The sequence below is a fragment of the Pseudorca crassidens genome, chromosome 12 (genome assembly GCF_039906515.1).
Source record: "Pseudorca crassidens isolate mPseCra1 chromosome 12, mPseCra1.hap1, whole genome shotgun sequence".
NCBI lineage: Eukaryota > Metazoa > Chordata > Mammalia > Artiodactyla > Delphinidae > Pseudorca > Pseudorca crassidens.
In genome coordinates this window covers 61181810-61209200 of record NC_090307.1, presented here as the reverse complement: position 1 = coordinate 61209200, position 27391 = coordinate 61181810, and the positions used below count along the sequence as shown (strand labels likewise).

At 41.0% G+C, this 27391-nt stretch overlaps 1 protein-coding gene across 7 annotated transcripts in view; it reads right to left on the bottom strand.

The window, feature by feature from the left end:
• Positions 1 to 27391, bottom strand: part of PTPRM (protein tyrosine phosphatase receptor type M) — a 754490-nt gene that overhangs the window by 414290 nt on the left and 312809 nt on the right. For all 7 annotated transcript variants that reach the window (XM_067699674.1, XM_067699676.1, XM_067699675.1 and 4 more), the window contains exons 6-7: positions 19113 to 19287; positions 11473 to 11766 (exon numbers count right to left, since the gene is read on the bottom strand). In XM_067699674.1, the coding sequence (XP_067555775.1) occupies positions 11473 to 11766; positions 19113 to 19287 (469 nt within the window). The remainder of the gene's footprint in view (positions 1 to 11472; positions 11767 to 19112; positions 19288 to 27391) is intronic.

The following is a 27391-nucleotide window of genomic DNA, read 5'->3' as shown; positions in this document are numbered from 1 at the left end:
AACCTAAGTGTCCATCATCGGATGACTGGATAAAGAAGATGTGGCACATATATACAATGGAATATTACTCAGCCATAAAAAGAAACGAAATTGAGCTATTTGTAATGAGGTGGATGCACCTAGAGTCTGTCATACAGAGTGAAGTAAGTCAGAAGGAGAAAGACAAATATTGTATGCTAACACATATATATGGAATTTAAGAAAAAAAAATGTCATGAAGAACCTAGGGATAAGACAGGAATAAAGACACAGACCTACTAGAGAATGGACTTGAGGATATGAGGAGGGGGAAGGGTAAGCTGTGACAAAGCGAGAGAGTGGCATGGACATATATACACTACCAAACGTAAAATAGATAGCTAGTGGGAAGCGGCCGCATAGCACAGGGAGATCAGCTGGGTGCTTTGTGCCCACCTAGAAGCGTGGGATTGGGAGGGAGGGAGACGCAAGAGGGAAGAGATATGGGAACATGTGTATATGTATAACTGATTCACTTTGTTATAAAGCAGAAAGTAGCACACCATCGTAAAGCAATTATACTCCAATAAAGATGTAAAAAAAAAAAAGGGCAAAGGGCTGAATAATTAGGGTATCCATATTTCATAATAATAAGTCGCTACTACTAAGAGTGAGTTAAAGATATATAAGTATTGCACTGGACTCCAGCCACTAAAGAGATGTTCAGAGAGTACTGACTGATGTGAAATCAAACTGCAGAACCTTACGTACAATATAATATCACGTTGTTAGAACTAGTAAGTAAGAGACTTGGGACATAGATTGATATTTATATGTCTAAATGGGCATAGAGAGAGATGTGCAAAGATAAACACCCAAGTATTATCCCCAAGAAAGGTACTGCAAGAAAGATGAGGAAATCTATGACCTTCTTCACTATATATTTCCGTAATTTTTGCCTTCTTATATGGTACCTATGAATTCAGTAATTAAAATAGATCAACAAGCTACAAACATTAACAAATAAAATGTTATGTATGATGAATTCATGATCCAACTTAAGAGCAATATAGTCTAGCTAAAGAATAGTAAATATGTAACAATATATAACACCTAACGGAAATATATGTTAATACCTGTATCTTTTCTACTGCTAATATATGCTAGAAAGAGTTTTCAATGCCAGCTATAAATCCATGTCTATAGTCACGTGTCTAGATCTGTAAGAAAGAAATATTGCTATTTGGTCAATAGAAATATTTTACCTGAGTAGTTATATTACTTACATTACTCATTCTACAAAGGTAATAACATGGATGGAAGATCAGCAATCTTGATCTCAAACTGTTCTATTATTTTTCTTATTTTAATAATAGGTATAACCATACTTCCTAATAAAATTTCTGCTATTTGTAGTTTTAATTTCATTTATATGCATTATTCATTTTTAAAGCTTTCTATTCACTCAAAATTTATTCTAATAGGTAATGCAATTACCGGTTCTTTGTATTCTTAAAATTAATTTATAACAATATTACCCAAACACAGGAATGTGGTTAACCCTCATAAACTAAAATTGTGACATATCATCAAGCTTTCATAATCTGTTGTTATCACTCTGCAAGTTTTAGCTCTCATTTATTTTACTTCTTTTTAATTTAGTTTGTAACAACGGGAGCGACATTACCCTTACAGATGAAGCAGGCAAGTTCTAATCGGAGCCCAAATGCCACTGAATGTGTTCCAATGAGTTATCCATCCACATTAAAGAGGACAAATGAGCTGAGAGCTGGTGTGATAAGAGGAGGATGAATCTGAGCCTGCCTAGGCAAGATGGATAGAAGCACACGGGACCTATGAGGTCAAAGATAAAATCCATCTATTTCCCAATTTGTGAAATTGGATTTGCTGCGTTTGAGGCACAAACCCAGAGCGAACCTGGCGAGTTAAGGGTGCGTGAACTTTTCCTGAAATGTCCTGAAGACAAAGGTCATACTGAGACTAATTCTTTCTGCTCTTGGGTCAGGGGCTCAGAAGCCAGGTAGAGCCTGTCTCAGAAGCAGTCCATAGGGGAAGAATTTACCTGTGCACACTTCAGTCCCTTATATCCACAGCATCAGGACCCTCACCTCCAATCTCATTCCATGAGGGTCTTATATACCTTCCTGATGTCTGCAGGTAAATGGGCAAAGGGGAAGACATCCGCCAGGATGCCTCCATCACAGTGAGAGGCTGCCTTACTGCTCTAATCACGCTGTGCTTCTCAGGCTTTGGGTGTTAACTGCAAACTCAGAGGTGTTAGGGCCTGGGGCAGTGCTCTTCCAAGGGCTAACATGTCAAAAACACTCACTGGGTCACTAATAATGGCAACCACCACTGCAGACTGATGCCTCAAACGTGAATAAAGCCTTCACAGTTATCCTATTTCTTTGCCACCCTTCAGGGACTTTGGGTCACTGTGCTTTTTCCCAACAACATGGGAAGAGTCAAAAATGCACCGTTTTCCCAGGTTCCAGTGAATATTGCAACAGCTTTTGACATTAGCTTGAGGACGTACATCTATTTTTTGTTTTACTTAAAGCAATTTGGTGAGTGGGTCAACCAAAACCCATCTGACCAGCTTAAATGTCCTATTGGAAGATTTTGCCATAATAGTGTGTATCCTCAGTCGCAATAAGTGTATTCGTTTTATCAGAATTTGCTAGCAGACCTATTGGGTTTTCCTCAACACAGTATGCAAAGATCCGAACAAACTTGTTGGCCAACCCGATACTCAGACTTCAGAGTGACCCAAGTTCTCTGCTAACCATTTCTCATGCATTTAGCACATTTAATTCTCCCAACAGCTCTATGAAGAAGGTGCTGGTATTGGTAGAAAACAGACTAGAATTATTAGAAACTTAGGTTCCTAGGTTTAGTAATTTGTTGAGATAGTTTTTAGCTGTTAGTGTCAGCGCCAGGACTCACCCCAAGTCAGGCAGACTTTAAAGTGAAAGAAGTTAGCCAATGGACATTGTCTTCTCTGAATATGTCCGAAATAGTCACAAAGGCAATTTAGAATGTTCAGTCCTGCCCTGAGTCTTAACAAAAACCCTAAGTAAGCAGTGCATGTTGATTATGCAGAGGACCCAGTCTAGGAGAAATGCCTACAAAGAGACCACAAAATAGACGTCTACTGAATCATAAGTTTGAGAAGGAACTAAGGCATTTGCTCTAATAAAAATTAAAAATTTCATTCTCAGTACTAAATTTTTTTTTTAATACATAAGAGATTTGGGCAAAGATTTAGATGACCCAGGGTCTCTTTAAAAACTGCCCAGGTTAAGATTTAGTGGGTGTCTTCCTCTTTCTAGAAGATACTGCTGTGGGAAGCAGAAGCATCCTTAAGCCTTCTGGTGGCCTTAGGCTCACTCAGCATGCTGAAGTCGGTACTTAATAGGGGACTAATCCTGACCACAAGCATGTTTCTCTATGACAGCAAAGCCCCTCTGACAGAGACTGATGGGATCCGAGCACTAGAACCAGGAATTTGGTCAAGCGCTTCATTGATAAGACATACAAAACGCAGCCCAGCGGGTTCTGCGATTTTCTTCAGTGTCAAATGGCCCATCAGAGGTACGGCCGGGGGAAGCCACAGCCACTGACTGATAATCCCTGGATCTCTCTCTTAAATTTCTTTCCCTCCTCAGTGCGTTCAAAGCTACACAGGGAGCTGCCTACAAAGGCTTCAACCTCACACCTAGAAGTCTGTTAGCAATGCTCACTCTTCACCGTCAAGGGGCCTGCTTGGCACCTTCTAGAACTATCAGGGCACTTAAGAGTCACAGAGGCAGGATAACGCGGACTCTGAAAGCAACCACCTCCATCTGTCTGGTCTTCCTAGAGGCCTTTCCAAACCTCTCATATAGAGTTGCCCCAATAGTTCTAACCCTATCCCCCTCCTCCCCGCCCATGGCCTTAGGGCTCAGACATGAGGAAAGTGCTGACTCAGTGTTTAAAGGCAGGGTTTCAGGTTTGGGTATTACAGCCTCTGGGGCACGAAAGCTGTAAGGCAGGGACTGAATATATTATAATAAAAAAGGTGCCACATTGCTGCTCTGCACCTGTCCTCCGCCCAATTGCGATGCACTACCCAATGCCATGTATTTACATCTGCAGACTAATAGGGCAGATACTTTTTAATACCCTTTTAATGTTTATAATTAAGAACCGTTCTTACAAATGTATGGACACCAAGGGGGGAAAGCAGGGTGGAGCGGAGGATGAACTGGGAGATTGGGATTGACATATATACACTAATATGTATAATATAGATAACTAATAAGAACCTGCTGTATAAAAAAATAAATAAAATTAAATTAAAGAAAAAAAAGAAAGGTTTTAATGGTTTAATGTGTTGGAAATGCATTAAAAAAAACCTGTTGCCCTTTGGCAGAGCTCTTTTAGAATTAGAATTACCACACTTTAATTTTTTTCCCTGGTAAATAAACTTAAATGAAAAATAAATTATGTTCCATCCGATGAGGTCTTGGCCGGTATTCATACTGAATCGCAGCCTTTGTCAGGTCTTAGATGGGCTCCCACCTGCCCCCCCGTGCCCATGGGTGATCTGTGAGGGTCCAGAGACGTACTGCAATGCCAGCAACAGTTCTGTACAGAAAAGAAAAATCTGGCTACCCTTGATTTAGGAAGAACGCAAATCAAGTTTTGACAGGGTTTAAATTCAGATCAGACCCATCCCAACCAGACTGTCTGTTTTGCCCCCACAAGAGGAATGAAGAATAATAAATAAATAGACACAGAGAGGTCGGCCTTCAGTGGAATGCAGGTATCACGCAATTTGGGCTTCATGGAAGGCCCTGTTGCCAAGAAACCCATCACTTTCCATTTCCCATATGCGAATCCCATTCAAGAGTATTTAAAACGATTGGGATAGACATATACACATTACTATATATAAAATAGATAACGGATGAGAACCTACTATATAGCACAGGGAACTCTACTCAGTAAATACTGTGTATGGCCTATATGGGAAAAGAATCTAAAAAAGAGTGGATATATGTATATGTATAACAGATTCACTTTGCTGTACACCTGAAACTAACACAACATTGTAAATCAACTGTACTCCAATAAAAATTAAAAATAAAACAAGTCACTCCTGTGTCACATTTAGCAAACATGGTGAATTAATACTCCAAAACCAATATTAACCTAAATCTAGTGAGATTTAGACTAGGCCTGGTAGGACAGCGTGTGTTGCTACATAAAGCACGTTAAAGATGGTCTCAGGGTATACGGTAAGAGACATCACGGAATATTAACTTGTAGTTAATGGAACATTCCCCACGGCCATCCAAGCATGTGGCAAAGGCAGGAGAGAGCTACACAAATACATCTGTTCTAGGGCAGCAGTACGACCACCATCGCAAAGAACAGGAGATGCACAGAAATGTACACCACCACAGGCTGAGCATAAATTCACTCTCTCACAGGCCACAGAGCAATGGAAGGTGAAGTGACTTGAAGCAGATGAAAAGTACGGCCCATCTCTCATGTCACTGCAAGTAGGATAGACAAGGTAGCTGTAACTGTGTTTATCAAATCCCAAGTAGAACAAAAATGCATTTTAATGTAACACATAATCGAAGTTGAACAAAAATGCATTTTAATGTAACACATAATCGAAGTTCTTATTACAGTCACAGAAAAGGTTCTAACTAGGCATATACAGAACAAATATATACCTCTCTACAAACATAAAATGTACCCCCCCTTACTAGTTTAAAAGAATAGTTCATTATTTTAAAAAAACCCTCCAATTTCTTATCTCACTCGTTATTCGTGACAAACAGAAGGCTGTCTGTTGATGGGATGGCTGTACCATCCTGAGGCAGCACTTATATGCATATACTTGAACTCTCTGGAAACACAGCATTACCACCTGCTCTAGGAGGTAAGATTTCCACAAGTCAGAAAGATAAAACGTTTTTAAACTTCGAGAATTATTCATTGAAAACCAATGCAATTGCTTAAAGTCTCAAAGGGGTTTACAAAGCATCCCATAAACTAAGTATACGCCATACAACATTATCAGAGTAATTACCAAGGTGCAATCACACATGCTACAACATGGATCAACCTTGAAGACGCTGTGCTAAGTGAGTAAGTCAGGCACGAAAGGACAAATTCTGAATGATTCCACTTACATGAGGGACCTCGAGCCATCAAGCTCATAGAGACAGAAAGTAGATCGGGGGTTGCCGGGGGGCAGTGGGGGGAAGGGGCATGGAGTTTCAGTTTTGCAAAATGAAAAGGTCTTAGAGGTTGACTGAGCGCGCGGAACGCCACTGAACTGTACATTTAGAAATGGTTAAGAAGGTAAATTTTACGTTAGGTTATTTTAGCACGATTAGAAATAAAAAATAATCTAATAAAAAAAATCCTACCTTTCCATTCTCTATCTCTTTCTCTTTCTCTTCACAGCATTTATTGTATTATATATGTGTGTGCATGTAATATACACATATTTATATATACAAGCACGTACATATATTTATTTATTTATTTATCGCCTGTACAATTCCTCCCTCCAATACCCCCAAATATATCAGCTCTGAAGGCCAGATCTCGTCTTGTTGCTCTGCCCTTAGGGCCTGGAACAGTGCCTTACAAATATGGGTGCTTAATAAATTTCTTATGCATAGAATTTTTAAACAGTGCAATCGTTCTTTTTTCAAATGTTTTTAGTTATATTAATTCTAAAGAACACATTTCAGTTCAGCTTCTTCTCACTCTCACCAATCCTAATTGTTAAGTCATTAGTTTACCATCATCCTGTTTTAACTCCTGGTGCCAGTTATTAGCAAGCCACTTAGCCACAGTTAAACAATACCCAGGATACATAAAAAGCGATATCCCCAAATAAGCACTTAAAAAGTCCACTGTGAAAATCAAGCTAACAGCATCACCCATTTCTCTTTTTCAAGTAGCTACCAGTTAATGACTTGTGATATACAGGCTGCACATAGTTATAAGGATATAAGATATAATAGAAAACACAAACTAAATTGCATTTTGCTTCACTGGATACTGAAATAATTTCAGCTCTCTGAGGTTTCCCAACTATAGCTGAAATGCAAAGTTGAAAAATAAGTAGATATGTGTATAAATCTTCAAAGTAGCTCCTGACTATAACCATTTTTAATATCCCATGTCGGCAGGGCCTTTTCTCATGTTTAAAATACCTTTACAGATAATGTCTAACCCGATCTTCAAAAACACCTTTGATATTATCAGGGCAGGTGTCGAGGGCTCCTATCTGGAGAATCAGAGAAGCCAAGTGATTTGATCAGGGTCACACGTGCAAGGGCCTGTGCATATATCTGAAAATAATTTCCAGAAGCATAAGAAGCAAGAGGTCTGGCAGTGTGCTCCCGTACGATTCTTGAAAGAAATATGACCAGGTGATGAGATCGCATATACAAGCCACACATGAAAATCAATTCCAGGGCACAGAGATGGGTCATAAACAGTGATCTTTCCATTTCAATGCATGAAACGAAATACGGTTTCGTGGGTGTCACCACAGCGTGACAGGACAGGCCCCATGGGTGCAGCACCGAAATGAAAACAGAGCTTGTCCAAAAGAAATAGATTTGATAGAAAAAGAATCAGAGAATGGCGTCTGGCATGGATGCAATGCCCAACTGCAGGGGATTCTCTGAGTCCAAATATAAAACTGTATCCCTCCGATTTTCGATTTACCAGATAAGTAATCTCAGGCAACAAAATCAGGTTGCCAACATCTAATTCTTTTGAATGAAAATGTTAAAAGATAATTTTTTTTTCGCCACGGGCAGTTAACTTGTATTGACTACTTGTGACGTGTAAGGTTCTGTCCTAGGCATCTTACATGCACATTAGCTCCTTCAGGCTTCACAGCCACACTAGGAGATACAACACTATTATTATCACCCCTGTTTCATAGATAAGACAAGAGAAACTCAGAAAAGGTACGAAGTCTTCCCAAGGTCACATGTCTAGCTCCGTGCAGAGCCAGGACTCAAACGCAGGCAGCCTGGTACCAGAGCCCAAATTCTCAACTGTTGACTCCAGCTGTAGTATCCTCAGGCACTGGCATCTCATGAAAGTGATATTTTAGCATAAAACCAGGCTGGAAGCTCAGGATAAGAGTCAGTCTTTCAAATTTAACCTGTTTAGCTGTATGAAAAACTCACGGGTTTTCCCCGTTTGCTCAGATTTTTGCAAACGTCATCACAGACCTCCACTGCCCAGCAGAGCACTCGATATGCATGATTAGGGAGAACTTGGAAAAGGATAAAATAAAAGTGAACTCCGAGACATTCAGGATAGAAATATACACTGGATCATTTCATTAGAAAGAGAACATAAGACTCTTCATGTTGAAGAGGCCTTCAGGTTCAGCCAGCTCAATCCTCTCACGAGTATAGAATCTCCTTCTGCAATGCCAGGTTCTGCCTGAACCCACCAGCCACTGGAAACTCATTATGCATGACTTAGCGCTTGTCAAATCTGCACAGACACCCTGCTCATCCCCACTCTCTTTCTCAATTCTTCCATCATTCCTCGGTGGTTGAGCAAAGTTCCAGAACATTTCCTATCCTGGGTGCTTTCCCTTGAGGACAGTCTATTCTGTGCTTTCTCTCTTAAAATGTGGGGACCAGAAGTAAGTGTGACAATATTAGGGAGGCTTCCCAGCACTGGTAGAAAAAGACTATCACCACCTACAACATAGGCTTTGCTTTCTTAATGAAACCTACACTTACATTAGGGTTTTTTGTTTGTTCGTTTTTTGGTTTTGTTTTTTGGAGGGGGTGGTGAGGCAACAGCATTACAGAGTGATTAACAGAATATGGACCGTACTGTAGATGCATATGTATTTAAACCTAACCCTCAATCTCTTTTTTTATATGTGCTGCTGCTAAATTTTATTACTCTAATTCCAGACACACACTCTTGGCCTTTTAAACCACACGGGACGGATGCCCAATTATTCCTACTACCTGTCACCCTATTGGATTCATCCACTGTTCATGCCTGGCCAAGGCCGTTTTCCATCTTCCATCTGCTTTGCAGAATGCTCAGTGTCTCTCTCAGGTTTTGAGATCCATGACTCGCTCTTGCTGAACCCTAAACACTCGCGAACCATCTGAGGAAGAGGCCGGGACTGTTAGCACATTTTTCAGTCTAGAGTGTGTAGCATCCACCTTCCCCCTTTTCATTCCGTCCTGCATACCACGATTTCACACGGCTCACCTGAGCAGTCAACAAGCTCTCCTGCAGATTTTCTCAAAAGTCTCAGTTCAACAAAGGGTGAAACTGCATTTCTTCTGACAGTAAAAGGCTCATTCAACTTCCCTTTCCTCACCCACCCAGCATCTCCCCCTCTCATTTCTAGCTTTGACCCTCTCACCTAACATATTTCTATTTCCTAAGATTGACTTGTTCGACCACAGCTTTTTCAAAAATGCTCAATCCCCGTGCAGGACAGGTATGCGACAGTGTCCATGGCAGGTTACAAATGGTAAGAGGAAAAAGCCTGCTTTCTCATCAGGCTTCCTTGCTTAAGTGAGATTAAACCTCTAAGGCACAGGGCTGGCATGCAGATATCCATTCAGGATTGGTTTTAGTGTTTTAAAAAAGGACTGCCATTCTACTATGAAAGTTTCTACATTCACACATCATGCAGCCATAACAAAAAGGCTTCCTGAAAACAGATATGCATGCCTTATATTTAGGGGAAATGTAGACAATAATCATGTTGATACCTGAAATGTACAGGCACAAAACCAGAAGAAAAGACAAAAGAACAGAACTGAAAACAATAGGTAGGTGGGGTTGTCAGTGACTAGAATGACAGATTGGGTCCTTTCTCCAGCCTAGACAATGGGATTCTAACCTTCTTTTGGAGAGGAAGGAAGACGATCTAGCACCATGCCCCCAAACAGGATTCCTCAAAATAACACTGATGTGAAAGAACGCAAACTTATTGCTCACAGATGCGGGGAGGACCGCAGGGGCTTCTATTTCCCTGCCCCTAGTAAGGGGGTCACAGTATTGGCCCCAGAGACTTCAAGAGGCAGTTATAAAATAAATAACAGATTTGAAGACAATTCTTATATTGTAAAGTGATAGATACAGGGTTACACAGCTATTGTTTGCATTACGACAGATGATAAATTACTTCAAAAAAGGCAGGGAAATTTTATTCAGTGAAAGAGAGAGAGGAGATGACATGGTATAGAGAAGTGAGGAAGAGAAAGTGTTGTCAAACTCCTTTCTCCTTGGACCGCCCATGGCGGCTGTGGGAATCACCACAGTTCTTAGACCAGAGGCTCTGCGCTGAGCGTGATGTGACCATGGGGGCATGGGACATGGGAAACAGACCTGGGTGGACAAGGCAGGCCCAACAGCACTTACCCCAAGAAGAGAAAGGGTCCTGTTCCCTCTTCTAACAAAAATAGTTTTACAAAAATAATTTTTTTCCATGAGCTTTGGGCTTTTCGAAACTATACACTCCAAATTATGAAGAAAGAATGAAGCAGTTACCATTGTTAAGGTTTAATCATTTCTCCTACCAGACAGGGTTAGACTGCGCTCTGAGTACTTTTAAATCTTAAGAGGAAACGAAACCTACTGATAAGTGTCCTCTTAAATAATGCCACCCGAAGAATCAATTATCTCCATAAAAATGTCTTGAGTCTCCTCAACTCGGCCCTCAATTCAGTGCAAGAATCTGCATTCAAATGATGAAAGAACACTGCGGTATCCCAACCTGTCACTTCTCTCTACTTCCGACCCAAGAGCAGCCAGACAGAAACAGCACTCAAACCTCTAACGGGCTCGCTCTTTAGTGTCTGATTTTTATAAGACTCTGCATTTCTCTCTCCATCAACCCACAGAGCGGGCTCTGCACAGTCAATTAGAACTTTATCATCTAAGAATTTAAAGCCGGCGTGCAGTCCACAAATCACCCTGGCTTATTTTACAAATGGGCCCCATGTCATTGGCAAGCAGCCCCTCCATTCAATATCCGTCCATAAAAACACAGCTTTAAAGCTACCGCTAAGATGGAATCTAGCCTTCCAAAGGCCCTCGAGGCTACAAGCACATCAACAGGGAACATAAAAACAAAGGGACCCAGATGAGAGGCGTTGACCTATGAGCAGACATCATTAAAGCAAACAGTTTCTGTCAACTTTGGGATGATTCCCGTATGAATTAGGTGATACTCCTAGGAAGGTGTAAATTAAGAACGGAGGAAAAGGGGGCGGAGGCCTCCTGAGAAATACCAAGCCTTGAGGTTTGAAGTCCACAGGCTATTGGGTTGCTGTCCACAGGTGAAGGGACCTTTTGTACCCAGACAGGGTCCCAGCAGAGCTGAGGGAAGTGTGAGCCACCTGCACGGAGGTTGCAGGTCAAAACCCAGAAGACACTGACAAGCGGTCCCAGCATCCCCGGACTCACCAGCACACTTGGTTCTGGTTCTGAGAGCAGGCCCAGGAGAACCGGTGCCACCCTCCCCTGGCCGGGTGAGAAGCACGCTGATCTCATACTCTGTGTCCGGGTCAAGATGCCCGATCTTGTAGCTCGTGGAGTCCACTGGCTGCCGGTCGCTCCAGCTCCCGCTGGCGGTGCAGTATTCCACCTCCCGGGCCACGATGGGCCCATCGCCATTGATGGAGTTGGCGTTGAGTTGGATCCACAGGTAGGTGGCCCCCACGGAGGCCAGCTGAGGGGGCGCGATGGGGACAGGGGGCTCTGAAAGGCAAACAGGAGGCCATCCTTCAGACACTTGAGAAGAGCTAAATGCACATCAATTACTAAAACAGGGAAGACATTAACATTTCAGCAATGAACTGACGAGAATGGTTTTGCTCAGGTTAATACGAAAAAGCATACTGAGGGAGGTTTGCATAGCGTTCACATCTGTGAAATAAGCCATCTTTAAAACCGAAGCCTGCTCAGGTAGGTACATCCCCAGTTTGTTTTAGGACGCAATTCATTTTTCTCGAACAGCTACATAGGCACCAAAGGATTTTTTTGCACTAAAAGTGACTTGTAAAAACTCTCTCAAGTGGTAGTAATTAAGCTCTAGAAGTCTCTCCATTGTCAAGAGTTAAAAAAACAAACAAACAAAAAATAACCGAGTGTCTTCAAAATCACCCAAGGTATTAGTTATATCATTAAATTCAGTCTCCGTATATTTGTATTCCAAAGATATCATCACTTGAAAAACACGGACGAAATTATAGTTTATCTCATCATAAATGCATTTCCAGGATGACTCGTTTCCCCCCAAAAGCTATCCCAATGGACTCGTTCTGCTCCAGGAGCAGTGAGCACTTGGGGTGATAAAGTCCAGCACTGCCACTGTTCAGGGATCTTGCAGTAATGAGTCTTATTAAAGCAGTGAATAGAAAGAAAAGCTCTAAAGCAAAGCACAAGTCATGCCCAGCTTGATAAAACTCTAAGCAATCAATGGCAGACGCTCTTTACAACCCAGGAAGGTCTCTCTCATTGCTGAAAACCTGAGACTGACTTCTTCTGGATCTTTGTCTGAGACAGGAGAGAGAGGCAATCTTGTTTTCCACAGTGTACCAGATGCCAGCTGAATGGCTCTCCAGGCACCAAATAAAGGCATTCCACGTGCCAGCGTCACTGTGGGTGGCACCGCACATGACATTAGGGAAGGAGATAACTGTATGAAATAATGTATTTCTACTTAATGCATCTCCATCGGAGAAAATGTTGGCCCCTAAGATGATACCAGGTAGATCCCTAGACCACCAAGAAACCAGCAACGCAAGTTCCTTTTGTTGGGTTGGGGCATCTTTGTTCTTTACCGTATTCAACGTGTGGTAAGTCATACTGACTTTTGGGGAAATCTCATGAGACTGAGGCTAAACGAGACACTTAAAAGATGAATTTTATTTGGGGGACCATAAATTTAGTGCAAATTTACTAAAATATTGTTCCTATTATTTATAAACTACAACTTTGTGCTAGCTCTTTGTTTGTTTAGATAGTTTTGATTCAACTCATAATCCATTTGGAGTTTATTTTTGTGTATGGTGTTAGGGAGTGTTCTAATTTCATTCTTTTACATGGAGCTGTCCAGTTTTCCCAGCACCACTTATTGAACAGGCTGTCTTTTCTCCATTGTATACTCTTGCCTCCTTTATCAAAGATAAGGTGACCATAAGTGCATGGGTTTATCTCTGGGCTTTCTATCCTGTTCCATTGATCTATATTTCTGTTTTTGTGCCAGTACCATACTGTCTGGATTACTGTAACTTGTTACTTATAATAACTTGGTTATTTAGTAACATATTGTTTATCCTCCATGTGTTTGTTTTTTACGTTGTTTTCCCTGTAATTAGTTTCTAATCTCATAGCGTTGTGGTCAGAAAAGATGCTTGATATGATTTCAATTTTCTTAAATTTACCAAGGCTTGATCTGCGACCCACGATGTGATCTATCCTGGAGGAACGCACTATCCTGGAGGAACGTTCCATGCGCACTTGAGAAGAAAGTGTAATCTGCTGTTTTCGAATGGAATATTTAATTAAATATCAATTAAATCTATCTCGTGTATTGCATCATTTAAAGCTTGTGTTTCCTTATTAATTTTCTGTTTGGATGATCTGTCCATTGGATTAAGTGAGGTGTTAAAGTCCCCCACTAATATTGCATTACTGTCAATTTCCTCTTCCATAGCTGTTAGCAGTTGCCTTATGTATTGAGGTGCTCCTATGTTGGGTGCACATATATTTATAATTGTTATATCTCCTTCTTGGATTGATCCCTTGATCATTATATAGTGTCCTTCCTTGTCTCTTGTAACATTCTTTATTTTAAAGTCTATTTTATCTGATATAAATATTGTTACTCCAGCTTTCTTTTGATTTCCATTTGCATGGAATATCTTTTTCCATCCCCTCACTGTCCGTCTGTATGTGTCCCTAGGTCTGAAGTGGGTCTCTTGTAGACAGCATATATATGGGTCTTGTTTTTATATCCATTCAGCGAGCCTGTGTCATTTGGTTGGAGCGTTTAATCAATTCATGTTTAAGGTAATTATCTATATGTATGTTCCTATTACCATTTTCTTAATTGTTTTGGGTTTGTTTTTGTAGGTTCTTTTCTTCTCTTGTGTTTCCCACTTAGAGAAGTTCCTTTAGCATTTGTTGTACAGCTGGTTTGGTGATGCTGAATTCTCTTAGCTTTTGCTTGTCTGTAAAGCTTCTGATTTCTCCATCGAATCTGAATGAGATCCTTGCTGGGAGAGTAATTCTGGTTGTAGTTTCTTCCCTTTCATCACTTTAAGTATATCATGCCACTCCCTTCTGGCTTGTAGAGTTTCTGCTGAGAAGTCAGCGTTAACCTTATGGGAGTTCCCTTGTATGTTATTTGTCGTTTTTCCCTTGCTGCTTTCAATAACTTTTCGTCTTTAATTTTTGCCAATTCGATTACTATGTGTCTCGGCATGTTTCTCCTTGGGTTTCTCCTGCCTGGGACTCTGCGCTTCCTGGACTTGGGTGGCTATTTCCTTTCCCGTGTTAGGGAAGTTTTCAACTATAATCTCTTCAGATATTTTCTCTGGTCCTTTCTCTCTCTCTTCTCCTTCTGGGACCCCTATAACGTGAATGTTGTTGTGTTTAATGTTGTCCCAGAGGTCTCTTAGGCTGTCTTCATTTCATTTCATTCTTTTTTCTTTACCCTGTTCTGCAGCAGTGAATTCCACCATTTTGTCTTCCAGGTTCCTTATCTGTTCTTCTGCCTCAGTTATTCTGCTATTGATTCCTTCTAGTGTATTCTTTTTTTTTTTTTTTTTGCGGTACGCGGGCCTCCCACTGTTGCGGCCTCTCCCGTTGTGGAGCACAGGCTCCGGACGCACAGACTCAGCAGCCCAGCCGCTCCGCAGCATGTGGGATCTTCTTGGACCGGGGCACGAACCTGTGTCCCCTGCATCGGCAGGCGGACTCTCAACCACTGCGCCACCCGGGAAGCCCTCTAGTGTATTGTTCATTTCAGTTACTGTATTGTTCACCTCTGTTTGTTTGTTCTTTAATTCTTCTAGGTCTTTGTTAAACATTTCTTGCATCTTCTCGATCTTTGCCTCCATTCTTTTTCCAAGCTCCTGGCGCATCTTCACTATCATTATTGTGAATTCTTTCTCTGGAAGGTCTCCTATCTCCACTTCATTTAGTTTCTTTTCTGGGGTTTTATCTTGTTCCTTCATCTGGTACATAGCCCTCTGCCTTTTCATCTTGTCTATCTTTCTGTGAATGTGGTTTTTGTTCCACAGGCTGCAGGATTGTAGTTCTTGCTTCTGCTGTCTGCCCTCTGGTGGATGAGGCTATCTAAGAGGCTTGTGCAAGTTTCCTGATGGGAGGGACTGGTGGTGGGTAGAGCTGGCTGTTGCTCTGGTGGGCAGAGCTCAGTAAAACTTTAATCTGCTTGTCTGCTGATGGGTGGGGCTGGGTTCCCTCCTTGTTGGTTGTCTGGCCTGAGGCGACCCAACACTGGAGCCCACCTGGCTCTCTGGTGGGACCAATGGCAGACTCTGGGAGGTTCTCACACCAAGGATTACTTCCCAGAACTTCTGCTGCCAGTGTCCTTGCCCCCATGGTGAGCCACAGCCACCCCCAGCCTCTGCAGGAAACCCTCCAACACTAGCAGGTGGGTCTGGCTCACTGTCCCCTGGGGTCACTGCTCCTTCCCTGGGTCCCGATGCGCACACTACTTTGTGTGTGCCCTCCAAGAGTGGAGTCTCTGTTTCCCCCAGTCATGTCAAAGTCCTGCAATCAAATCTCACTAGCCTTCAAAGTCTGATTCTCTAGGAATTCCTCCTCCCGTTGCCGGACCCCCAGGTTGGGAAGCCTGACGGGGGGCTCAGAACCTTCACTCCAGTGGGTGGACTTCTGTGGTATAAGTGTTCTCCAGTTTGTGAGTCATCCACCCAGCGGTTATGGGAATTGATTTTATTGTGATTGTGCCCCTCCTACCGTCTCATTGTGGCTTCTCCTTTGTCTTTGGATGTGGGGTACCTTTTTTGGTGAGTTCCAGTGTCTTCCTGTCGATGATTGTTCAGCAGTTAGTTGTGATTCAGGTGCTCTTGGAAGAGGTAGTGAGAGCACGTCCTTCTACTCCGCCATCTTGAACCAATCTCAATATTTAAATTTTGAATACATTTTCTCAAAGGGAAAGAAGGAAGGAACTCAATCTATACTAAGTGATAAAAAGCAATTTAAAATATTTAATCCAAGTGAAAGGGCATGATAAAAATAATTCTAAATCAAGCCAGCAAAGAAAGAATTTATATACCTATAGATACATATCATATACATATATCTAATTGATATACATATATGAATTCCTAATATATGTCTCCTATAATTAAATATGATTTTGGCATATATGTATATATACATGAATTGTGGAGATTACATGAAATATTTTTATGTCTTTGATTACCAAAAGCAGTGGTAGACATAAAACAGACAAGAATGATAGTTTAAAATGACCTGGGCTTCATTTGTGGGCCAGCATCAAATCAGGGAATGACCTTAAGGAAGTTATAAACTCTTTGGACTTAAGTTTTTCCCATTTTGAAAAAATTAGCACTCTAAACACATGCATATACAAAGTATTCAATCATACAGGTGGCCTAAACATGCCATTATATATTTTAAAGTAATTGTGTCAATGCAGTGCTTTATTTAATTAGTAGAATCCAGCATGTTATCTCATTTTGAAAAATCAAATACATGCAAAATATGGCTATAAAAATTATAAATGGAGGAAAAGTCAAACTCCAGATTTGAGCCATATCTGCAAGCCAATTGTCACCAGCTGTGGCAGGGTGCAGAGATGCAAAGGGTGCCTGGACATTTTATCACCATGACCCAAGATCCCTCCACGTTGTCGTAAGGCAGGAAAACGTGTGGCAGAAATGTGAGTAAGGACCCACTCAGGCTCTGTGCTTATGTGTGTTGTGGCAGACTAGAAATTTCTGACTTGCTTAGGACTCCCAACAAATTAACTTTCCCACACAGGCAATTTTTAAAGAGGTGACTAGATTTCTATCGTACTGATTACAAAGCACCACGCCTCACCAGGCACGGGCACAGTGAAGCACTGTAGCAACCAGAAATCAGAAAACAGAACACAGTCACAAAGAACGGGACCAAGATGAAAATTAAGTGACAGTGATGACAATAAAGAACTCAGCCGTGGCAACAGCGCAGCGGCCGTTCTGCTGGATCTGTTGGCAAATGGTGTCCATTTTCCACAAGGAAACCCCTCGCTTCCCCGAGAGGCTTCTGCAGGGGAGGGTGTGCACATATATGCAGAGTTTTAGTTTTCTTACAGGTAAAACCTAAACTCAGAAACTAGCCAGACGGGCTACAGTTTCACTACAAACCCAAAATCACAAGGCTCTGGTGTGGCAAATTAGACCATGTGAGCAGATATTGCAGGGTGTGCTTCCTGGCTTCCTTCCACAGAACATTAGCCACTGCTGCAGATAAACAGTGCTGGGGGCAAGCTCCCCCCAAGCCAGGCGTGACTAACGTTGGCAGAGCTGATGTCACAGCAGTAGCGTCTGCCTGGATCACCTATAGATTTTATGGCAGAGGCTCTGGTCCCAGAGATTCTGATTCAACATGGGTGTGGTAATGGTGGTAGAGAATAGGTGGGCAGGTATTTGTATTTTGTTTTATTTGGAAAGGTGGTTCAGCCATGCATTCTCAGATGAGGACCACTGATGGACTAGAACGGAGAATAAGAGCCACTCAATGCCCCATCACAGCCTGAACAGGTGCCGGTTGCCTACTGGGTCTCCTGTTCTAAGTGCCATTCACATACCTTTTGCATCTGGTCCTCCTGATGGCCCTTTAGGGTCGGTCACATTATTATGTCTATTTTATTTTATTTTCTTTATTTATTTATTTTTTTTGGCCGTATATGGGCCTCTCACTGTTGTGGCCTCTCCCGTTGCGGAGCACAGGCTCCGGACGCGCAGGCTCAGTATCCATGGCTCACGGGCCCAGCCGCTCCGCGGCACGTGGGATCTTCCTGCACTGGGGCACGAACCCGTGTCCCCTGCATTGGCAGGCGGACTCTCAATCACTGCACCACCAGGGAAGCCCTATTATGTCTATTTTAAACATGAGGAAACAGAAGCACGGAGAGGGTAAGCCATAGGACCACGCCCACACAGCTAGCTCTGGGGTTTGAACCCTGCAGTCTGTAAAACTGCCGACATAGAGAAATTTGCTGACAAAAGGAACAGTCCATTCAAAAGAGACCAATTTTATGTTCCCCATTTAATAAATGCAGGGGAGAACATGTGACAAGCAGGCATCATTGTCTTCCCGTAGGAGGAAGCAGCAATGGCTTGCTACAAGGTATAAAAATGCCTCACGGTATATCTAAAAGTCCAAATTCTGTCTGGGACCAAAATTGCCTTACCAGCTTAATACTATAAACTCCTAAGTCCATGCACACACAAAAAACATCAGACCAGCCAAAGGAAATTTATCCCCCACCTTTTTTTACTCGTCTCCCACCTTCCTGAATATAATGACTCAATTTTTCAGTCATGCAAAATATAGTAATAGAACCTAACAGCAACATTATGAATGTTAACCCACTACTATCAATGTGGCTTGTATGATATGACGGCACATTTTTATACTGACACTGCTTCATTTTATTAACCACCCTGCTATCATAAACACCGTGGCTGGGGAATATTTGCATTTTAAGTGATTTTCTATCAGTAAAAAAATTTTATTCCTTAAAAAAAAATTTATAGGGTTGCAATCTCTGTACACAGAGTTGGCAAAAGAACTTTCCCGGAGCACATTCATTGCTTTGTATGCAACTGAACCAACATAAATAAAATACATTTTTCAAAAGTATTGCTCAGGTGCAAAATTTGTACTTAAAATGTAATCCATCCATACAGCCTGTCACCAAACTACTGTTCAGAAACAGACGAGAGTAAGTCTGAGCTTTCAACAAATCACGAACTCACAACCATCCCACATGTCTCTTTTAATAGACTATTTGGAGGTATAAAAATAACATTAAATACCTTTAACTACCAATTCTGCATAGTTGGATAGGCCAACTCCTCCATCGGTTCGAATCATGCAGCGGTATTTTCCAGCATCTCGTTTGGTTGTATTCATGACATTAAACGATGCTATGAATCGCCGGGAACTAGTCACCTTTATTTCCTTCAGAGGAGCATCCCGTACATCAATGCCCTGTAAACACGGGGATGGGGAGAGCAGAAAGAAACAATATCAGCTGTCATATGGAACCAGGAAGACATCTGAAGGCACAGAATGGATGTTACTGATGTTACCTCCTTACAGATCTTGCTTCCACGGTTTATTAACCATGGCAGTTGTTCCAGGAAAACAGGTGCCCAGAAACTGAAATTCTGCCTCGATCAACACTTTCAGGATTTGAGGGATGCAAAATTAAGTGTTCAGAAATGTCTTTGGTTTTGCCCCTTTAAAATGTTCATTATGTTATTCTGCCTCAACAGGAGGAGAGGAAAAAGCACATGGAAAAATTCTTCATTTTGCTCCCAAACTATTAACATTTAGTCTTTCTGTAATACTTAATCATTTTTTTTATACTTGGCTTGGAAACAAAATTAATTCGCACACTACCCTATGACTGACCTCATTTTATACATGAACTGATAAACAACTTATCAAGAGCTACATTAAAAATGTAAGTAGGTATTAGCATAAGTTCTGAAGGATGAGTCTCAGCTTTAGGATTTTCTTCCTGGAGCCATCAGAACCAAGCAGAAGTAGGTGCTTAATATTGCCTGACACTGAAATGCTAGGAGAGAAGTTCCTTTGCACATCCCACAGCCCAGGACCACAAAAAGCAGGTTCCAACACTGGAACAGTGTTGTCTTTACACTATCCCGGAGACGTTAATTAAGTCCTTAGTTACGCACACTTGGAAATCCATTCTCTGCTTCCCACAGTTTAAAGCCTCAAGAAAGATTATAGATTTCAGTCCTATATATTCTTTTTCTTACAATTATCAGGAAAGAGGCTATCTTTAACATGTTATTTGCAAGTATTAAGGAGAAAACAATGGGCAAAGACCTTAAGGCAAATGCACGACACCAAGCATTATGTCCAATTATTCACCCAGCAACCATGCTGGGTGCCATCCACGTGCTGTCACTGTGTTAGGACACTAGGCTCACAAGAGTGGACAACAGAAAAGTGGCCCCAGTGTTCACAGTAGTGCTTCAGTTGCTGGGGAATACAGGCTTGAAATGGATGCATGATCACCAATGATGGCCAAGGCAGGTGGCTGGCAGAAATCACAATGAGGCCGTCTTTAGATATGGTGCCGTTTTGAGGAAGTGACATTGGAGCTGAGATCTGAAGGGTAAGTAGGAACTGCCAGGCAAAGGGGAGGGTGGAAGAAAAGGAGTGGCCCGGTCAGAGGAGAGAGAACAAGAGGCCCGGGGGAGGTGGGCGCGCACCTGTGTATTCAGGGACTCGCAGACCGTATGAAAATGTTTGTGTTTATAGGTATGAACAGGCCAGGCTACCAATAATAAAACTCACCTGTAGAACTCAGTGATTTATATTAAGCACAGCCTTTTAGAAGCTTTTGCTGTGATATTTTCTTTGTCAGTATGTCCTAACGGACATGAGTTTGGGAGTAGACGGACCAGGGTGCCAAACCTAACGTCAGAGTGATTTATGCTCCTGGGGCCCCCCTTTCCTCATCTGTAAGGGGACAATACAACTCTGTCAGGGCAGTTGTGAGAAGTTAAAGATATACATGCCCAAAGACACTTGCCTAATGATCGGGACCACAAGTCCCTGCCCGGATTCTGGACCAGCTGAGGGATGAGTTCAAGAAGAAAGGCGGACAGGCTGTCAAACACCTCATTTAGTACCCGTGGACCTGGCCCTGCAGAATACGCAGAACACGGCCGATGCGCGGTAACCATCAGCTTGAGAGAACTGAAGCACGGAATTAGACTCACCCACCCAGCCACGGGCCGCACTGCAAAACCACACCATCCCCGGCCCCCCACGTGGGGTGCTGCTGGCAAACTCGCAGGATGGAGGAAGGGCTGCCGTGGGGAGTGAGCTCCCAAAGGAGGGACTGGGCCGGGCGTGCTCCCGGCTTCCGGTCCAGCAGCCGCGCGTGGAAAGAGACAAGGCATCCCGGTGCTGCGCCAGTACAGTTCCTGCCACAGCGAAGGAAACGTCGGGCCCGCGGAAGAACAGTTCCCACCATCTTTAGTACTAGCTGTCAAAACAGCCTTGTTAGTAGCTTAAAGAGTCATAGATCTGAATGTGACATTAAATATATACCTTATATATCCTATGTGAGTCTTTTTTATTACTAAATCCCATTAATTTGGTCTGACAAAGGGCACTGAGAAGTTAAAACAACATCAATCCAGCATTATTAATTAATACAACAGGAGAAAGTATTTCTCTCTGTATTCATACATTGTCTCCCATCCTCTCCCCCAAATAAATATAATAAATAATTAAATTCTACCACTAGGAGTAACCTTAGACCTACTACTCTATAAAATTAAGTTTGTCTTTTTCAGACTGAAAAAAAACCTAATCTCGTTTTGAAAAAAAAAAAAAAGAGCCCTGAAGAAAGGCATACTTCACATTTATAATTATTTGTTTTGTTTATTAACAATGACAAAAACAAAAGGGCTATCTACTTATTTATTTACTTACTTGTGGCATGAATCTTGTAAGAATATACTTCTATAGTCATCTTGTAATATTTGTCCTAATGAAATAAGCCTGTCTCAAAAGAATGTTTATTCAAAAGAATTTTAAAGTGTGCCCTTATGGATCCCTCACAAGTATTCAAGGATGTACTGAGGGCAGTCAAGGTTAAGAAAACCTCTGTGTTGGATTCATATATATGTTGAGAGGAGCTTTACTTCATAGCTGTTGACTTCATGCCACAAATTTATCCTTTAAAATAAACAGCTTCAAACTAACAGCTTTACAGAACTCCAATGAGTCACATGAACTCTCAGGAATGGGACTTTTTTTTAAGCCCATGTATTTAATCACACAGAAAGTTAGATTCAGCTTCTTCAAGAGAAACAGTATATAGAAAGGAGAAGAGTGCAGCTAGCAATCATTTTAGCTTAGAATCCACATGCTATCATAGATCTTGCTTCAATCTGCAGGTATTTTCTATTACATCATTCACACGTAGGTGGATCCAAGCATTCATTCAACCCACACTTAATAAACATCTTTTATGAGGCAGGCACTCTACATACACAGGGAGCATGGGGTTAAGAGAACCATCCCTTACCTAATTGAATCCATAGTCTGGTTAGAAAAATAGACAGGTAAGGCACTAATTACACTACAGACCGAGGAACTGCCTGACAGAGTAAACCCAGGAAAAAGAGCCTCCTCACCAGCGAGGGGGGTGAGGGTTGGCTCTCTAGAAAGCATGACTTGAGGCCAGAACTGGGGGTGCACAGGACTTTCTCGGGCAGTGAAGGAGGAAAAATGGAGCCAGTAAGTGAGAAGAGCTCTGTAAAAGTCAACAGCCAAGACTGCTGAACTGTGGGGCGGTAGGTTTATTCTATTCCACTAGAACACAATGTGCTCCTGGAATGGCAGGTGATGAGGCTGGAATGGTGGAGCCCACACCCAGGAATAGGACCTGTGGAGGGTTACAGTTTATCCTGATGCCAAGAACACAAGGATTTTTGGCAAAAGGGTGACGTGAGCACATCTGTGGGTACGGTAAAGGCCCAAAGCAAGGAGTGTGGGAGCCCAACTGATGTCAAGGAAACTGGCTGTATTTTCTGCAAAAATCATAGTAACACACGACAAAAGGAGGGATGAGAGATAGGAAGGGAGGGATTCTAAAGCTATTTGGGAAATATAATCTATAAAAGTGGGTTACCATATGATCCAGCAATCCCACTCCTGGGCATATACCTGGAGAAAACCATAATTTGAAAAGATACATGCTCCCCAATGATCATAGCAGCATTATATACAATAGCCAGGACATGGAAGCAACCTAAATGTCCATTGACAGGCGAATGGATAAAGAAGATGTGGTACATATATACAATGGAATACTACTCAGCCATAAAAAAGATAGAAATAATGCCATTTGCAGCAACATGGATGGACCTAGAGGTTATCACACTAAGTGAAGCAAGTCAGACAGAGAAAGACAAATATCATATTATATCACTCATATGTGGAATCTAAAAAACAATACAAATGAACTTATTTATAAAACAGAAACAGACTCGTAGACATAGAAAACAAACTTATGGTTACTAAAGGGGAAAGGTCAGGGGAGGGATAAATTAGGAGGTTGGGATTAACATACACACACTACTATATATAAAATAGATAATCAACAAGGACCTACTGTATAGCACAGGGAACTCTACTCAATACTCTGTAAAAACCTATATGGGAAAAGAATCTGAAAAATAATGGATATATATACTGAATCACTTTGCTGTACACCTGAAACTAACACAACATTGTAAATCAACTATACCCTAATATAAAATAAAAATTAAATAAAAAAGAAAGAAAATTTTTAAAAGTGGGTTACACTGCAGCACCATCTTTCTCTTCTAGGAGATTATAAGTTCCTCAAGGTCATGAAACAGATGTATTCATTTTGTGGACATGGGTGCACAGGGAATAGAGCTCAATTAATATTTGCTGACTCTAGGAGTCATAGTCTCAGTGGAAAAAAGTTCCATAGGTAGGAAAGAAATGTGAGATTGTTATATTAACAGACTTATACCTGATCCTTACAACTGGACAGTGAATCTTTATTTGCAAGGGATACCAACAGGGAAAAACAAAAGGATATTTTAGAGGATCTGTGTGCCCCTCTGTCAGCAACACTGCCCAGTCGTTGTAATCGTAGTAGGCAAAATAGCGGCCCCCAAAGATGTCGACTCCCTGGTCACCAGAACCTGGGAGTTTGCAGATGAGATTAAAATAAGGATCTATGGTATTTTGTAAAATAACCTTGAAACTGTAATTTGACATGTGTTTGGTCAGGTTGTGTCATGTTTAATTTGTGTTTTTTTCCTATTCTTTTTTCATTTGAAAACTATGTTAGCAATAATTAATTCAATAATTACCACATTCTGCCATTAAAGGATATATTAGCACCATCAAAAAATAATAATAAAAAAATAAGGATCTAGAGATGGGAAGATTATGCTAGATTATCCAGGTAGGCCCAATGTAATGATAAGGTAGGAGAAAGTAGGAAGGTCAGATGCAGAAGGAGATGTGACCAGAGAAGCAAGTGCTTTGAAGACTGAGGAAGGGACCATGGGCCACGAAATGCAGGAAGCTTCTGGAAGCTGCAGAAACAAAGGACAGATCCTCCTCTACAGCTTTCAGAAGGAGCCAGCCCTGCCATCACCTTATTTCAGGACTGCTGACCTCCAGAACAGTGAGATAATGAAGCCACTAAGTTTGTGGTAACTTGTTACAGCAGCAATAGGACAGTAATACAATGAATATCAGGATATTGAAAACTCCTGTGGCTTTTCAGAGATGCGCAATAATCATGAATACTGATTTGTCAGAGTTACACAGCAAATCTTTAAGGCCAGTTTAGGTCTTATGGGCTAGCAACAGTTCTATTCAAAAGCCGTCACTGTAGCCAAAATAAAATAACAAAGTTGGAGGACTCACACTTCTCAACTTCAAAACTTACTACAAAGCTACTGTAATCAAAACACAGTGTGGTACTAGCATAAGGACAGACATAGACCAATGGAATAGGACAGAGAACCCAGAAATAGACCCTCACAGGTCTGGTCAGTGGATTTTTGACATGGGTGCCAAGACCATTCAATGGGGAAATGATACTTTTTTCAAGAAATGGTGCTGGTAAAACTGGACATCCATGTGCAAAACAATGAACTTGGCTTTCATTTTATACAAAATTAAATCAAATGATCAAATACCTAAAATTAAGAGCTAAAAGTATAAATCTCTCAGAAGAAAACATAGGGGGAAATCTTCATGATCCTAGATTTGGAATTGATTTCTTAAATACAATGCAACAGGCAACAAAAGAAATCACAGGCAACAAAAGAAATCAACAAAAAAATCACAGGCAACAAAAGAAAAAAATAGGTAAACTTGACTTCATCAAAATACAAACTTTTGTGCATCAAAGGACACTACCAAGAGAGTAAAAATACAACAACAGAATGAGAGAAAATATTTACAAATAACTTATCTCATAAGGGATTAATATCCTGAATACATAAAGAAGCTCTACAACTCAGCAAAACAACAGCAACAAAAACCAAACAATCCAATTTTAAAATGCACAAAGGACTTAAATAGACATTTTCCCCAAAGAAGATACAGAAATGACCAATAAGCACATGAAAAGATGCTCAACATCATTAGCCATTAGGGAAATGCAAATCAAGACCACAATGAGATATCACTTCATACCCAGTAGAATGGCAATTATACCAAAACAAAAGAAAGAAAGGAAGAGAAAAGAAAAGAAAAAGAATAAGCATTGGCAAGGTTTAGTTCACTTTTTGTTACAGATCATTTTAATTTAAATAAACTTTGAAATAGTGGTTTTATATATATATAATATATGATATTATATATATACGTATATATTATATATGATATATATTATATATATCATATATTATATATCATAATATATATATCATATATATATATCATATATGATATATATGATATATATATATATGATCCTGGACACCTGGTGCCGAGCTCTGCCTGGACCCAGGGATTTTGTCCTGAGGACTCGGAGCCTCTCTTATGGGGAAACTCATATTCTATATAGCATATTCTATGATATATATATATATCATATATATCATATATGATATATATATCATATATGATATATATGATATATATATATGATCTCTTCATTTAAATTTCTTGTGATATCTGTAGAATTTTTCATAGCATTAGATAATTTCAAAAACATGCTTTTTAATGTTTTCCACTGTATGGCTGTAGCCATTATTTATATAAGTAGTTCTGTCTTGCTACACATTTAAATTATTTATATATGTCACTATTATAAATGATCTTAGGACAATCCCTATTTCCTAAAATTATTAGGTCAAAAGGGAATAAAAATTTTAAGGTTATTTTTTTGGATGAATAACCTAAAAATCTCTATAGAGAGTTATTATCTATTTATAAGAATTGTGTTTTTTGGACTTCTCTGGTGGCACAGTGGTTAAGAATCCGCCTGCCAATGCAGGGGACACGGGTTCAAGCCCTGGTCCAGGGAGATCCCATGTGCCGTGGAGCAACTAAGTCCGTGCGCCACAACTACTTAGCCTGCGCTCTAGAGCCCACGAGCCACAATACTGAGCCCGCGTGCCCCAACTGTTGAAACCCACGTGCCTAGAGCCCATGCTCCACAACAAGAGAAGCCACCGCAGTAAGAAGCCCGCACACCGCAACAAAGAGTAGCCCCCGCTCACTGCAACTAGAGAAAACCCGCGGGCAGCAACAAAGACCCAAGACAGCCAAAAAAATAAATAATAAATAAATAAATAAAACCTTCCTTTAAAAAAAAAATTTTGTTTTTTAATGGGAATTCAAATGGCTCCTAAAATCAAGTTATTTTCCAACTCCTTTTAAATACTACAAACAGATCAAACAGGACAGGGAATTGGCCTAAATCACTGACATTTTCTTATTAATATTTCCAATACAATGGGGGAAAAAATCAGCTTATCTTGGGTAAAAGATCAAATATTCAGAAGAATATTTATATTTCTGTGGTACTGCATGCCTTTTATGGTACAAATTCATTTATTCTCTTAATCGATAGCAATTTTTTTTTTTTTTCCGGTACGCGGGCCTCTCACTGTTGTGGCCTCTCCTGTTGCGGAGCACAGGCTCCGGATGCACAGGCTCAGTGGCCATGGCTCACGGGCCTAGCCGCTCCGCGGTATGTGGGATCTTCCCGGACCGGGGCACGAACCCGTGTCCCCTGCATCGGCAGGCGGACTCTCAACCACTGTGCCACCAGGGAAGCCCTCGATAGCATTTTTAAATTAAAATAATTCCCATTTTTAATATTTTGAAGCATGATAAATTCCCTATAATACTATATGAGATGCTGTCTAACTCTGACCTCTTTCCATCAGGCAAGGATGCTCCTTGAGACTCATATATTCAGTATCCGTAAGTGGATATTCCCAAAAATGGAAAATACAAACCAAACCAAGTAAGATTAAGCGTGCTTAAGATAATTTAACTGAAGAGCATGTAGCTACTACTAAAATGTATATTT